The following is a 16,466-nucleotide window of genomic DNA, read 5'->3' as shown; positions in this document are numbered from 1 at the left end:
CTGTCCCTGCTGGCCACCCCTCTTCTGATGGAGCCCAAGATACCATTTGCATTCTGAGCTGGCTCACGTTCAGCTTTTCATCCATCAAGATCCCCAGATCCTTCTCTGCAAGGCTGAGAACAGACTGGTTGCTGGCAGGGAGAACCAGCTGGAAAGACAAGTAGCAGCAAGGCTCAGCAGTGTCATGGATAAAAAGCCAGCTCCATCCAAGTCCTAGACACTGATACAGCAAACAGCTAGTTTCTGGTTGGCATAGGGAAGCCATAAGTTGGGGCTGTTCACTGGACCTCTGCTACCTGTGCTATGTTATGCACTGAAAGCAGGATCACATCCCATAAAGGGAAGCACACAATGGAAAGGTTTTCTTATTTGATAGAGCAGCACTGCTCAGAGCTATGCTCTAAGAAAAAGCAAAGCTGAGCAGCAGAACAGCTACGAGATACAGTTACAAATGACTGCACACACAGCTCCATCTATCAAACAACATTTAGGAAAACAATGAAGAATTAGACCATTTTTCTCTTGAAAAGGTAACTCAGAGTGAGATCTTCAAAACTGCTCATTTTTTTATTAAGCCATAACACTGAGAAGAGCATGATATGACTCAAGTCACAACGTTTAGGTAGTGATTCTATCAGGCACCTAAAAAGCAGAGTCTGTGAGCTGTGAACACAGCTGTTTTAGAGTGAAGCTTTCATTTAACACTAAAGCTGCATTGGAAAGATGACTATTATATAACACACTGCTATTCTAAGTAGGGCAATGCTAGCAAGATGAATTCAAGATCTGAATTCAGAGCAAGTAAAATGGAGACAAAGCTTAGTTGTTCACGACACCAGAAAGCTGTACCTCATGAAACTGATGTGGAAAGGAATAAGGATGGCAAAACCCAGTACTTGGGACAGTGTTTTTATCAGATCCCAAAGAAAAATCACACAATTTGGATTACGTGTTGAGGGACACGGTTTAGTGAGAGCTATTGGTGAGAGGTGGATGGTTGGACTGGATGATCTTGAAGGTCTTTTCCAACCTTGGTGATTCTGTGAACGTGTCAGTTAGGAAAACAGGCAGAAGCCAGATTTAGTTCTTTTTTTCCTATTTTAGAAAAGGAAGCCCAGAAGAACAGTAATTAATCGAAAGCAAAATGGCCTCTTCTAGCAGTAAAGACAGTCAAAAGAACAACTTGGTGTGCTATGTATGTATTTTTCATGTGTCATCAACCTCAGAAGTGACAGCTTAATTGGTAAGAGTGATTGATTCACTCAACAAAAGCACAGCATAGATATATTAAAAGAAAAGGGTTAAAAGCCTGTATTTTTTTTTTTTCCCACATGACTTTTCAACATATAAAGCTTAATATAGCAAGGCACAAATGATAGAGAGACGTGTGCCCATGCCAGCACCTTTTTCCACCTAACCTTTCCTATCTACATGGCTGCAACCTCAGCAGGGCTCCAATGGGAGCACAGCAAACTGAGCTGCACATGAAAGGCAATGGCATCAAGTTGATTTTCACTTGACACCTAAGGAAATATCTCACTCGTTGAAGTGTTACACAACGGTCTTTCTATCACCTACTTATAACCCTCCAACCCAAGATTTACGGAAACATTTAAGTTAAATGTACCAAAACAGGGAAAAAACAGACAGCTCGAGTGGAGCAGACAGCAAGTTTTCATGTAGCAAAAAGGGAAAATTCACCATTCAGCCTTCTGGTTTTACTGAGTTGGCTTGCACAGCCAGCAGTGTGCTGCAAAGTTGCTAAGTATGTTATTTTACGTTAACCTCTCCCTTAAAATCCTTAGAGTGCAAATAAACTCCACCATGTGAAAGCTGTTTAATTGTCTTGCATGTCATTTATCCTCAGTCCTCTCCCTCTGTAGCTACAAAATGAAAGCTGAGTATTTTCTCTGAAAGACTGTCAGCTTATACAAAGCATTTAGATTTCAAATAGTAGTCATTGTACTGGATTGCTGTACAACTACACTGTGACAGCAGCACCTTCTCTGGACAGAGGAACATAGAAGTGCTACCCCCTAATAAAAAAAAGTTATGAATCAAAACATTTATTCTGCTCTGAGTTTTCTGAAAGCAAAGCGAGGGACATCATTGCAATGAATGTGAAGTGAGGGCAAATCCAGCTAACAGTTCTTCAGAGTTGTCTTTAGTCATATTATTGGGATACTTGTGCTACTTGAGCTCTTAAAGGAGAAGGCACAGCCTGTTCAAGGCCAGGTTGGATGGGGCCCTGGGCAGCCTGGTCTAGTATTAAATGTGTAGGTTGGTGGCTCTGCTTCTGGTAGGGGGGTTGGAGCTTGGTGATCCTTGAGGTCCCTTCCAACCCCAGCCATTCTAAGCTTCTATGGTACAAACAGACACCAGATTTGTGAATCCCAACACCTGTGCATCTCTCATACTTAAAAACACACCAAAAAGTGAACTGATGCTGCATGCAAGTAAAAATGCACTCACCTTCTGCAGGCATGGCCTGTGGGTTGCTAGAATAAATATAAGCTCCATCATCTCCAGTAAGTAAAGTGCCCAGAAAGGATTTGTCTTCCTAAACAGGAAAAACAAACAGTGGTATCACAGACCACATCATGGAGTATAATTCAGATAGAAATATTCTCTTATGGTTTTGATTTAAGAATTCTTCAACAGCAGCTGTCAGAACTTTTCAAGAGTTTGAAACAGTGCTGATGCAGAAGCAGTGAAAGACACAGCGTGTCAAGAGCATAATTTCTCAAAGAACTTCCTGGGGCCATATGGTTTTGCCAACAGCTATTAAGTTGCAAGTTATTGTCACAACCACAAGGCACAGCTTTTGGTTTTTAGATTGTCAGTCCACTGAACTTAAAGTATACGCTACAGGAAAATAAATCTATTTGTAATGAAGATCCTTGGAAACCGCAAATTAAGCCAGAAATGTGAAACTCGTGTGGTTTAAGATGTTCCCAGATCCCAAATTCTTTTATTTTTCATACTGCTTGAAGTGTTTTCCTTTAGACATTTTAGCATCCTAATTAAGTTACAAGGAAGTTGCACGTAGAGCAGCACTGAGGTTTGGTTCTGTTGTCTTTTTATTTTGGAACACATGAAGCCCATGGGTAATACCTTGCAAGACTTCCATGCAATCTCAGCCTTATTAAAGCTTTGTGCTCTTGGGTTTTGTCATTCCTTCAATGAAAGAAAACCACCAACTCTTAGATACAATATATTTACTTCTTTTGTAAGTCAAGGCTTGAAAAACACAACTCTGGCATAGAAGAGGAAGAAGCAGCATGCTCAATGCCTATTTTACTAGCAGTCAAAATTTCTAGAATATTAGTTCTTGAGAAAAATAATCTCATTATCTCATAATCTCATCACAAAAATGCTCAATTTTACCTTCAGTATTAGCTGTGCCTTTTCAGACAGTTTCACGTCGCTATCTTCAACCTGTAGCCAGAAAACATTCCCATGTGCACAGTTAGTAGATAAAACAAGGTTGATTTAAAGGAAAATCATTAAAGAAGGTTCAGGGAAAACAAGAATCACAGTTAAAAGTCCAGAGATCAGACTGCTTCAAAGGCAGCTCTGTGCTTTTTGATACCATAGGGCTGAAACAGCTCTTAGAAATATATTCAAGGGGATATTCCCCACTGAACTCTTCCACACAGACTAAAGTTGAGTTGCGTAGGCAAACAAAAGTGCATCCTATTCAGTCTATTTAAACACACTATTATTAAAGTGGTTCAGAAGTAGGGATCATGTCATCCATCTTCTGAACATTCATAATGTCAGAGGAAATATATCTCTAACAGTTCCTACAGTACAGGTCAAGAAACAGACCTTGAGGTTGAGGCAGGCACTAAATTGACCTTAAGTGCCCCCACAATAAACAGATTTCTCTTAAGTTACACGTTCTTGCCTTCACACAGCTCAAAATTGAAGCAGTGATGAAAAGAAAAGGATTTCATCTTGTAATGAATGGAAACAACAGCCTGTTTCCACTTACAAGTCACAAACTCCTTGTCCAAACACAGAAACCATAGCATCACAGAATTTGGTTTCAATGCATGGGTCCTATACTTTTTCCTCCATGCACCCACACATTTAAAACAAGTTCTCAGTTGTCAATTTGTATTTACAGACAAAAATTGGAACAAGTTTTTGCATACTAACCAGCCAAGATGCGTATCGTGGGATAGCTGCAGTCAGAATTATGTGGCTGGTTTCTGAATTAATACTGCCATCTGCAGGGAAGTAAATGGAAAGCAAAGTAGTATACACCATCCATATACTTCAGACTGTTTAATGTTAATGACTGGAAATTTCTCTGTAAAATACAAGTTGCCTCATTATGACTCATTTTTAAATGAAGTTTTCCCAGTGGAGCAGCTCTCAGCCTTCCTGTGTTGTAACACAACCAGAACCACCACACAATACAAAAAGGAACCCTGGTGCACCTCTTACCAAAACCAGCTTTTTGGCTATTTGCTACCCCTTTCTAGCTCACAGTATGGCCTGAGATACAGATTTACCTTCTCAATCCTTGCCTGCAACCTATCCCAAATTGCAGCTGAAGACTTCTATTTGAAGATGGACTACAAAGTTTTAACCAATATCTTCATAATAATAGTTTTTCAACAGGATATGCTTCCTCCTCTGCTCTCTTCTCTACCAAAAACATCCCATCTCACACAGTTAAAAACCTCACAGCATGTCTGGATACAAGAATTCATAGACATTATCCAGACAATCTTAACAACTAAGCTTCTCTGACACAGGTAAACAGTCTGAGAAACATGCACTTGGTAAAGCTATCACTCAGCACTCTGTATGTTAAATCTAAGACTATTCCAAAACCAAGTGAGGGGTTACGACTGTTTACAAGGATGGACAGTGATAGGGCAAGGGGGAATGGTTTTAAACTGAGACAGGGGAGGTTTAGGTTGGATATTAGGAGGAAGTTTTTCAGCCAGAGGGTGGTGAGGCACTGGAACAGGTTGCCCAAGGAGGCTGTGGATGCCCCATCCCTGCAGGCAGTCAAGGCCAGGCTGGATGTGGCTCTGGGCAGCCTGGTCTGCTGGTTGGTGACCCTGCACATAGCAGGGGGGTGGAACTACATCATCATTGTGGTCCTTTTCAACCCAGGCCATTCTGTGACTATATAGTTTTGTCTCATTTTAACTTTCAAGCACAAAAACAACTGAAATTGAAGCAGATCGTGTAAGAGTGTAACAGAGTGATGAAAGTGAGCTACAATAGCAAACAATCACTAAGGCTGAAGGAAATTTGGGAAGATTACCACCACACTTCAATTCTGACACCCCAGCTCTGTCACAGGACAAAGCAGCTACAAAACCAAAGCTCTTTCAGTGAGCTCAGAGAAAACTGTCTTGACAACAGATATTCATTACTGCAAGCTAAAACATTCATGATCTTTGAATTAACAAAGGCTTAAAAACATAATAGCAATAACACCCATCAGAAGCCCTTTTGCTATTCCTCAGCAAGAAAGTTCAGAGTATGACAATGTCAGCATTAGAATTCAAAGTAGTTACCTTTTTCTTTTACATGTATCTGTGATGTTAGGAATGACTCTGAGAAGACAACAGATCCCAAGCATCCTCTTCCTGCGAGCAAGTCTGGAATGTCAAACACCATCATAGAGGCCTGCAGCAATCAAACAGTTGGACAGGAAAGGAACAAAAAGTAGAATTTAAAGTATTTCAAGGAATGCAGCAGATCCTGTGTATTATTATTATTATTTTTTACTTCCTTCAACACAATGCTTCTATTTTGAAATGGAAAGATTGAGATTTTAACTATACGTTAATGCTTTCCTTCAAAGTCCACTGTCTGACTTCACACTCAAAGTTCATCTTGTCTCAGGTTCAGCATCTGAAATTATCTCTCCCCTTACATTATTTCCACTCAAAGAGCCACTCAAGCTCTGCTTTCTAATAGAAATGTATAAGGCAAATATTGAACTGCTTACTTACCGTTTTAATCAAACTCAGGCTATCCTCACTGTTTAATGGAGTAACTCTAGAACAAAAAAGGGTAATTAAATATTTAATGACTGATCATTTTGAGTGACTTTGTAACAGTCACTGTTTCATCTTAACATACGTTCTTATTTGTGTTGGCCATTTGGGTTAATTAGACAACATGGGGATCAAAAAGCACAACCTTGTAACGTTAAACAAGTTAAAAGCACTGTTTTAAATGGAAACTCATGATGGGCTTGTGCTGCTTCTTCTGATGAAGGGAGTTAATAAAAATATTCTGCTCACTTGTTTGGTTTTTTTTTTAAGAGGTTTCTAAGATTTGATGGGATTGGAGACATAAATGCAATAAACTGACACCAACAAAAAAGCATCTGGGGCATCTCGTACAAAATAATCAACTGCAATGTTTTCTCAGTCTCCAGAAAAGAACAACAAACTCACTGGATTAAGCAAAAACCACAAGCTTAATCTATTGATAACAATTATTATTATAAAACAATCTATTGATAACATTAATAATAAGAAGTGATACAAACCTTCCATGATTATTCACAGCCTGAATTTGAAAAGCAACTTTGGAGCTGTAGAACAAAAAGCAGTAACAGATTAATAATTGTTGGAGTGATTGAATAAACAGGGAAAGAAAAACAAAGCACTTATCACGATTGTAAGAGGTTCTGAACACTTTATGAAGTCTCAAAATTCACCAGTTATGCAAATTCCATTAACATTTTGTCTGTTTTTTTCCCCCAAAAGAAGCTAACACACTCACATGATTTGTAGATCAGCAAGTATTTGAAAATCCTTACCGTAGCACAGTTTTCATTTGTGTTAAATGCAGGCTGTCCAACACAGACATCAGCATCTGCTCTGCTGCCTCCTTGGCCTGAAAAAAGGAAATTGGGAATAAAACATCTTTCCCTGTGCTTCAACATTCCAGCAATTGCAAGAGCACCTCTAAAATAGACAGAGACCACACAGTAAATAATAACACACCAAGGCACCCAAGAAAATTTGTTCACATCTCCCAGTTTTCTTACTGTAAAGTAAGGGAAACTCATGGAAGATGAAAAAACTGTTACATAGTAAGATACTCTGAAGTTTCTCTAACAAAAAGCCAGGCTGGAAGCCACAGTATTAACCTTATTTATGTTATGCAGTTGACTGAAGTGTTTGTGAAATATTTTGGGTTCTGGGGAGGTGAGGTGGGGGGGGTGTCTGCATGTAATCTTACATTGCAAGTAACCCAAATCAACAATGACAATGTACAGAACCAGTGCTTCATTTACCTTGGATTCAGTGGAAGTTTTAGCATAGCACTCAATGCCAGCAAGCACAGCCTCTACAACAGCAGTATATATTTGCGACAACAGCATACTGAAGAGAAACACAAACACAGCATTTACTAGATGGAGAGAATTTGGTTTCTTCCTCTGTTCAAAAGGAACATTTCTTATATGTTGTTAGCAGCCTTTCAGTACAGGGGGACTGTAAGAAAGAAGGGGGAAGGCTCTTTAGCAGGGTCTGGTGTGACAGGACAGGGGGAAATGGTTTCAAACAAGAAAAGAGGAGATTTAGACTGGATATAAAGAAAAAGTTCCTTCCAAAAAGGGCAGTGAGGCACTGGCACAGGTTGCCTACAGAGGTGGCAGATGTCCCATCCCTGGAGACACTCAAGGGCAGGCTGGACGTGGCTCTGAGCACCAGATGGAGCTGCACATGTCCCTGTTCACTGCAGGGCAGTTGGTCCAGCTGACTTCTAGAGGTCCCTTCCAACTCACACAATTTCATCATTCTCCAATTCCTCTTAACACAGAACTCCCTCACGTGGAAGCAGTCCTCATTCAAATGACTACAGATGTATCTTGTGCTAAATATCTCAGTTTAAAAAATAAAAAAAAAAAAAAAAGCAAAACCTGGTGTTGCTCAAACTGTACAATATCTTAACAAAAAACTCTTGGCAGAAAAGCAGCCCTGCTCTTTTCAAAGGAAAAAGATGTCTTATTGCTGTCTTCCATTGGGATTGTGTTGAAGATCACACCATAAATACTCAAACAAAACACAATGGTAGCCCCATGTTCTGCAAAAACCAGGCTGGTAAACACATGGAACCAACTTTGGTGACTGTCTCCTTCTGCAGAATGTCAAACAAAAGATAAATCTACAATGAGCCAGTCACCACCTTTCGAGAGCATCTACATCAGGCTTAGGCCAATTCTCTCTGGAGAGAATACTACACTGAAGTAAACAAAGATTATGTGAAGCCAGAAGTGATTTACAATTCCTGACGTGTTTGTAGCTACAGAGCTAAGGAAAACAAAAATCTGTGCCCAAGTAAGAAGCATCGGCCTCTTGTCTTGCAGCTAAGCTGGAAAAGCATCAGCCTTTTTGTCTTGGACCCAAGTTGGAGAAGAAAGATGTAGAGGTCAACAACACATCCCTACTTCTCTGAACTTGTACTCTTCTGCAACTGCTGCATTATGAGGGGAAGGATGGAGGGGAAAAGAAAGAAAACAATACAGCGTATAAGCCTATGCAAAGCATTTCTGAAGGACAGGAAGAAAGAATCTGAAGCTCCCAAGCATAGTCTAATGTGAAGAAACCTCAAAACACACCAAAACTTGCCCAGACAGACAGTGGCCAATTCAAACAATCCCTATTAGAGGTTCTCTTCTTCTAACTAACCTCAGAACGGTTCCAAGAAATCATCTCACAAGGGGCTGCAATTCAAACTAACATGCTTTAGACCTCCTAACCTTCTGCCCATTTTAAAACTGTAACACTAAAGGCAAAAATGTGTGCTAGCTCCCTCCAGCACATCTTTTCTTTCTTGCTAAAACCAGGTTCCTGAAAATATCCTATCTAGTAAGGAGGAGAAAGTTTCTATGGCAAGACCTGGTTTGTCAGCAGTCCTAAAATAGATTATCTACTATCTTCTATGGAAAAAAAGCAGGAATCAGTGTGGATAAATCATGTTATTTTCTTAAGGTCAACATCACTGAAAGCTTTGTGGCTTACGAAAAAAAAAAAAGAAATACAAAAAACAGAAGTTCACTTTACTTCCCACTCAACATGTTTGCAAAGGACACAAAACAAGGAGTGCCAAGGGGTGGTGCTGCCATCCAGAGGATCTCGACAGGCTGTAGGAATGGGCTGCCAGGAACCTCAGAGAAGTCCATAAGGGAGAAATGCAGAGCCCTACCACTGAGGAGGAACAACTCCAGGCACCAGCATGTACTGGAGGCACCCAGCTGGGAAGCAGCCCAGCAGGAAAGGACCTGTGGGTTCTGGTGGGTTGAAGATAAGCCAGCATTGTGCCCTTGCTACTAAAAACTCTACCAGCACACTGGGCAGCATTAGCCAAAGTCAAGGGAGGGAAGCCTTCCCCTGTATGTAGCACTAGTGAGGGGACAGTTTCCATCTAGAGGTAGTCCATGTTGGAATTTTCACTAAGAAATACAAACCTCAGCTTGATGAAACTAGTTTAAGAATGACTTTTACTTCCATGAAACCTACTCCCAGTTCTACATATTTCCACCCTGGGTTTAAGGTGCATTTTGAAGTAATTCAAATGAAGTGAACTTTGCTAACGCTGCCTTTAACATTTCACTGTAGAGCTGGTGGAGCATCACACCATGTAGCAATTCCTGTTTTGCTCATCAGCATCCTTAGCAATCTTCTCACATTCACACTATTCTAAATTTAAAAAGTAGCTCTGAAAATGCCTATGGCCACTGCTGACTAAAAGGGGTTTGATCTACTGCAACAAAGCTAAAAGAGCAAAGGAGTTAAGGAATAAAGTTGGAGCTTACACTTGTTCAGGTTTCTTGTGTATCTCGTTGTCATGTCCTGTAAAGAAAAAGAAAAAGTTTATTCTGAGCACCTTTGGAAGGCATTTACACAGAACCTCTTGGACATACAGTTCTGCTGCATATTTTTTGTGTCATTATCCAACACTTTGTATAATTTCAGCTTGTTTGTAGATTCAAAGATCAAAGCACAGACAAAATCACGGCAGTAGAACCTGTACATATAATGGCTAAAATTAAGACCTGCACCCCCAGCACAGCTCCACTGGGTCAGAACAAAGACAACTCTCATGCTGGGTCCCTTCTCCCAAAGGTGCTATTAAGGGATGCCCAGGAAAAAGCATGACTAGTGCATACACATGCTACAGTTCTGTTGGTCTTCAGTGTTTCTGACAACCTTCTTACTGAGCTGGATCAATTTGAAGATGTATACTAACACTGAGGAGACTGAATTTATTTACAGATCCCTCCCTAGACTCTAAGCTAATTCAATTTTTTTTCATTTGGCTTGTTTTTATTAGGGAAGATTAATATTACATTTCAATCATAGAAAGATGACTGAAACTGACTCAAATAATTTTCTATTCTTCCAAAAAAAATCCTTGGACAACACTTCACTTCTGCTCTCCATGAAAAACCCACATAATCAACCACTGAGCGAAGACTACATGGCCTAACACTCATAAAGGAATCAAAGCCAACTTTTAGTAACTGGAAGTCTGAAATAATCAAAGAGAAGCACTACCTTAGAATACCAGCTGGTGTGCTTAACATACTTACCCAGGAAAGGAATGTGAGTGGTTCCAAAAAAATAGGTCCTTGAACAAGCCAAAGGTCCCTTTGGAGATACACACTGCACTACCTGGTGGTCAGTATTAATGAGACATAGAGAGACCTTAGTGAAATAAAGAATTGGTGTAATAATGAACAACAAACTAAGTTCCCCTTAAGTATTCTAATAACTGATATACTACAGGAAGCATACAACACAGACTTCACTGGTTTAAAAAGAACTACTTACGTTTCCAAAGGTCTATTTCATTTTTTACTTGACCTGAACGATTCAAAGGCTTTGGAAAGGAGATGAGCTCTGACTTCCATAAGTGTTAACAATGTGTTTTCAGCTTCCTATGCCAACTGCTCTTCTCATAAAAGGGAAGTGTGTCAGGTTCCGATAACTATGCTGGCACTTGGCTTTATTTACTAGTTTCATGGTACCCTATTAAAACAGTTTCACCTGTACCTGTAAATAAACCATCTTTTTAAGAACAACATCAGAATCGTGAGACAAGAGATGGAGCAGGTACTGCATCATAAAAAAATTGTACTTGCATTCTGAGAGATCACACGTGGACTCAACTGGAACGTTAACATGGGGAGAAAAAACAAAACTGGAGGTGTCTTCAGAGAAATAAAGTCACGGCAGCAAATGGTGAATGAGATTTCACTGGACTGCTAACACAACTCTTTCTTTCTCAGGCCTCTGACACACGTGAAGTGCCTGGAGTACCCATATTCATCCATCCATCAGGCAGCTACGTGTGAAATGTCATGACAAGATCATAACATCAATCCCTCAATCACACGTTCACTCCGCATGACCTGTACTCAACCACATCCACCTCCTCAACAGCACAAACTCTGGACTCGCACAACTGACGGACACTCCCAGGGGCACAGAGATGAGCCAGCAGGGAGAACTACACAACACAAGCTGCACTCTACCTCTCCTCCTTCGCTGTGAGTTACCTTCTTGATGCACCCAGCCCAGCCAGGCAAAGGTCTGAATTCCCTGGGGCCGCTTCCCCACTTACGTCCCCTGCGCAGTAGTGCAACAAGCCATCGACCTCATCATATGTTTTACAACTAAGCTTTTACTTGGAAATGGAAACAAGTTAATCTTACAGCTTAATCTTAACATTTGTTGAACACCAGAAAGACTTTCAAAGTTAGGAACTGTTTGGCTCCTGAAGCATATGCTGGAATTTGGATGTACATACTGGATATACATACGTATTCTTGTGTACTTACAGAGCCATTATAAAAGAAAAAGCCCAAAACAACTTGCTGTTTCTTAAAAGAAACAGCTAAATAACTGAGATTCAATTAAGGTCTGTGTGTCGGAGTTAACTGCAGTGTATGCCACTATGATAAAGATTTTACTTCTAGGATGAGCGTCAGCTATAATTTCCTCTCCCTCATCCGCACATATACAGCACAAGTTTAAAAGAAATAAAAAGTAGCCTTTAAAGGACTGCCTTCAGGAGTCCATGATTAAGCATCCACATATTCTGAATTGGAAAGAGGGAAAAAAAGCATCTGATTGTTAAGAATCATAGAATGGCTTGGGTTGGAAGGGACCTCAAGGATCATGAAGCTCCAACCTGCCACAGGTAGAGCCACCACCAACCTCCACATTTAATTCTAGACCAGGCTGCCCAGGGCCCCATCCAACCTGGCCTTGTACACCTCCAGGGATGGGGTATCCACAACCCCTCTGGGCAGCCTGTTCCAGCATTAAGGTAACATATGTTCTTCTGCATTAAGGTCTTTAATGGAAAGCAAGTGTTTTAAGGGCACAAAAATATATAAAGGCAACAAAATACACCTCCCCCTCCCACCCCCCCCAAAGTGTTGGATAATTTACTGAAAAACCTCACCATGTGTTTAGCTGTGCTCCCACCAAGGCCAGTGTTTCGAACAAGGTGTCCTTCTGATGGAAAATTGAAATTACCAGAGTTCAAGTTTTCTTTTGTTGAGTGGCTACCAAACAGAACAAAAGGCTGCCGGCTGGGGCTGAGGAAACAACAAAAAAAAGAAGCCATTACTACCCAGATACTGGAGGAAAACTAGAAGCAACAAATGAAATCCAAGCTTTCAAGTATGATGGACAAACTGTTCAATTCCTCATGCTTAGAATAGGACAAACAACTTGATACAGCTACACTGATAAAAGTCATAAACCTTCCCACTGAAAAGACCAAGTTCCAAAGGAAAAAGGACTCGAATAAATCAGATTTATTTATTTAGTACACAACAGCACACCTCAGAACCCTGAAATAAATACAGTAGAATTCAACAAACTCAGTTTGGTTTTAGTTTCTGGCTTGGGGCCCATGAGTCAGCTGCTGAGATCAAGGTTTTTCATTACTTAAATGAATAATAACACACAATTCTGAAAACAATCAACAGTGGGGTTAGTTCAGTGTCATGGAATTCCAAATAAAGAAGAATCTGCACAGACGCTGAGCAGCTAAGCAACCTTTATTTAGCTCAAAACAGCAGAATGCTTGCTTTTGCAACACAAACCTCCCTCCTCTCTTTGGTGAAGATTCTGGGCCGAAACAAACTTAAGATGACCTAAATTCCACCACTTACGTAGGCCAAGATTGAGTTTTTAAACTGTCTTGTTTTAAACGTTGGTTTCGTGTGTTGTGACATGAAGTAGCAAACTGACTCCTTCAACCTTCATATTTCAGCTGTTTGTATCATAAACAGAAGATCCAAATTTTCAAATAAGTTCTTGAGTTTATTTTGATATGTGACCATGAAGAAATTGATCATATTGGAAAGAAGACTTGATCTTACAGTGACATTCTCCATGTAGCATCTACAGAATTAAAACCCAAGAAAATCTGAAGTATCCCTTGTAAAAGTGCCTCTGCACAAATGCAAAGACAAGATGTAATATTGGAACAGACCTGAAAGGAATTACAAGCATTCCTTCTGGCATCAGAAACAGTGAAATAACCTTCAAGAAACTCACAACACCACAATTTCACAAGGAATAATGACTAATACCTGTTATCTGTTATATGGCTTGAGATCATTCCGTGACTGAAATAACTTCTGAAAGGCTGTGAAAAAGAAAAAAAAAAGCATTCTGATTAAAGAGCAAATGAATAGAATGTGATTTATTCTCTTTATTATCAAGATCCAATCTGAATTTTCTTCTAAGTTTCCTCAACCTTCAAAAACTACTTCCCTTCTATGTAAACAAACCTATATGCCATTAAGTTCTATATAAGCTTAAAAAAACAAAGCGGCCACTACCAAAAAAAGCAAGAAGCAAATGCACTGCATTATTTTTATCCATATTCTATGTTATAACCAGTTGTGCCTGAGATTCAGCTTGTGAAGCCTCAATTTAGTGCACAAAGAGGAGCTCCCATTGAAATGATACTTGATCCACCTACAAACAGAGATGAGCTGTGCAGATCTAAGGCAACTAAGCTGTACTATCAGTGAGCACTCTCAATGACATCATGCAGTCCCGTGCCATGCACAGATAAGATGAATGGTCATCTTGAAGTACAGGTTTTGATTCCTCAAACATAAAAGGTGAGATGGGGTAGACAGGGGAAGTACAGCAACAACTTGGAATGCTTATTATTACTTCTATATAGATGACACCAGTATTTCAAAGAGTAACTGAAGTAGGCATACCTCCCCTGCCTGAGATTCTGATAGTTCCAGAATGAAGGGAATTTCAGTGTCAAAATTAGCAAAAAAGTTGGTCCACTGATGTTCAAAAGTCATTAAATCCTAGAAGAAAAATATTCAACATTAACTGTTGAGTGCTACACCAGAGTAAGAAGTCACTGATGTTACTCAATGAACCCAAATTACACTTCTGTATGCAGTACAGAATAGAGTCTGTTCAATGACACAAAAAGAACAAAAACATGTAAATATCCTCTAGCTGTTAACTAAAAACGTAAAAATAAATATGAAATGTTCTAAGTTCACTCGACTTTGTCCTTACTAAGAAAACCAGGCATTTTTAAAATCCAGTTCTACGAAATCAGAATTGTACGAATAGTTTGTTCATCCATTTCAATGTTGTAGAGAAAGTTTCAAGTCAATAATTTTCATGCTGAAGACTTAAAAGAAAACAGAAGGGTAAGTAACCGTGCCTCAGAATAGACTTATGTCCTAGACTTATGTCCCAGGTGTTTATCTCCCTTCCAAATAGGCAACAATTACTGATAATTATTAATAGAGAATACTCACCGCCTAAGCTGTGACAAGCTTATTTTGCTGCCAAACTAGAAACTGAAGAATGAATCAGCAACCTTGATCCCTGAAAATCTGACCTACATTTAGAGATGGGATTGCCATCAATGCAGAAGTTGGTGTGCAAGCTGTCCCAGCTGAAATAACATCCTATTTTGAACGCCTGAACACGTACAAGGGGTATTTTAAACTAAGACAGGAGACTTAGGTTACATGTGAGCAGGAAGTTTTTTCCACACAGAGGGTGGTGAAGCACTGGAACAGGTTGCCCAAGGAGGCTTTGAATGCCCCATCCCTGCAGGCATTCAAGGTTGGTGACCCTGCACATAGCAGGGGGAATTGAAACCAGATGATCATTTTGGTCCTTTTCAACCCAAGCCATTCTATGATTCTATGGTAGGTCAGAGATGCAGGAAGTTCACTGTGAGAATTCATGTAAAGACAAACAATGTTCATGGCTCCATTTTCTAGCACTGAGATCTGCCCTCCTTCAACTGAGAAATCACTTTACAGTGTGTGTTTGTATTTCACAGAGCTCCAGGGTAACCACTATGTGTCACTGTTATCCACTTAAAGCAATTATGAAGCAAACATGGAAGTGTTCTTTCCCAGAAAAAAGGCTGCATGTATGGCAGTTTTTCCCCTTACTACAAAGGAAGGATTAATGCACACAAACATACAGCCCTCTGTACTTTGTACACAGTCCTGTGACCTGAATAATGCCGTTTAGGGACTCTTTTTTAAGACTTTCTGGCATCTTCCTATGAAGAAAGGTTAAGGGAACTGGGTTTGCTTAGCTTACAGAATAGGACTGGGGAGCCCTCCTTGTGAGCTTCCAACATTTGAAGGGTGCATGTAAACAGGAGGGGGAACAGCTGTTTACAAGAGTGGATACTGATAAGACAAGGGGGAATGGTTTAAACTGAGACAGGGGAGGTTTAGGTTGGATATTAGGAGGAAGTTTTTCACACAGAGGGTGGTGAGGCACTGGAACAGGTTGCCCAAGGAGGCTGTGGATGCCCCATCCCTGCAGGCATTCAAGGCCAGGCTGGATGTGGCTCTGGGCAGCCTGGGCTGCTGGTTGGTGACCCTGCACATAGCAGGGGGTTGGAACTGGATGAGCATTGTGCTCCTTTGCAACCCAGGCCACTCTGTGATTTTAAGAGTTACAAGGAACCCATGTCTAGCTATTTTCAAGTTCTGTGGACTCTGCAGCTGTTTGCAGTATTACCTCAAAGAGCAAATCCTCCAAGGAAACAGGATCCATCTTGCTGTATGTTTTCCACAAATCAACGCTGACATCCATTAACTGAAAAATATTTTAAAAGAAATTCTGTGAGAAGTGCCACGAGAAACATCCCATATGCAGGTCTGAGATGCATTGAAAACAGACCTACAGCATACTGCCCAGCCACAGCCCTCCTTAACTCCGCGTTTAGAAGTATTTTTCCATTACTGGTTACAAAGGAATGGACTGGAAAGGATGCAAATATTCTGAACGCTCATCAGCTTCAATATGCACAAAGCCTTGCTCCCATCTTTCAAACAAAACTCTTTTGAAAACTCAATTAAACAGTTAGGAATAATGGCAGCTGGTGCAACCAGAAGGGAAAAGTCCATTTTCTGCAGATTTCAGGTGCTATAC

At 40.3% G+C, this 16,466-nt stretch overlaps 1 protein-coding gene across 1 annotated transcript in view; it reads right to left on the bottom strand.

Annotated features, from left to right (window-relative positions):
- Positions 1 to 16,466, bottom strand: part of DNAAF9 (dynein axonemal assembly factor 9) — a 67,387-nt gene that overhangs the window by 31,359 nt on the left and 19,562 nt on the right. Inside the window, exons 7-20 of the mRNA XM_052681833.1 lie at positions 16,053 to 16,130; positions 14,252 to 14,350; positions 13,607 to 13,662; positions 12,466 to 12,601; positions 10,586 to 10,667; positions 9,809 to 9,845; positions 7,286 to 7,373; positions 6,806 to 6,882; positions 6,533 to 6,577; positions 5,988 to 6,033; positions 5,547 to 5,658; positions 4,165 to 4,235; positions 3,388 to 3,438; positions 2,473 to 2,560 (exon numbers count right to left, since the gene is read on the bottom strand). Of these exons, the coding sequence (XP_052537793.1) occupies positions 2,473 to 2,560; positions 3,388 to 3,438; positions 4,165 to 4,235; positions 5,547 to 5,658; positions 5,988 to 6,033; positions 6,533 to 6,577; positions 6,806 to 6,882; positions 7,286 to 7,373; positions 9,809 to 9,845; positions 10,586 to 10,667; positions 12,466 to 12,601; positions 13,607 to 13,662; positions 14,252 to 14,350; positions 16,053 to 16,130 (1,066 nt within the window). The remainder of the gene's footprint in view (positions 1 to 2,472; positions 2,561 to 3,387; positions 3,439 to 4,164; positions 4,236 to 5,546; positions 5,659 to 5,987; positions 6,034 to 6,532; positions 6,578 to 6,805; positions 6,883 to 7,285; positions 7,374 to 9,808; positions 9,846 to 10,585; positions 10,668 to 12,465; positions 12,602 to 13,606; positions 13,663 to 14,251; positions 14,351 to 16,052; positions 16,131 to 16,466) is intronic.

Source organism: Tympanuchus pallidicinctus, unplaced genomic scaffold (assembly GCF_026119805.1).
Source record: "Tympanuchus pallidicinctus isolate F22 unplaced genomic scaffold, pur_lepc_1.0 scaffold2, whole genome shotgun sequence".
NCBI classification, from domain to species: Eukaryota; Metazoa; Chordata; class Aves; order Galliformes; family Phasianidae; genus Tympanuchus; species Tympanuchus pallidicinctus.
Note: the sequence above shows the minus strand (reverse complement) of the source record. Positions and strands in the feature narration are given on the sequence as shown.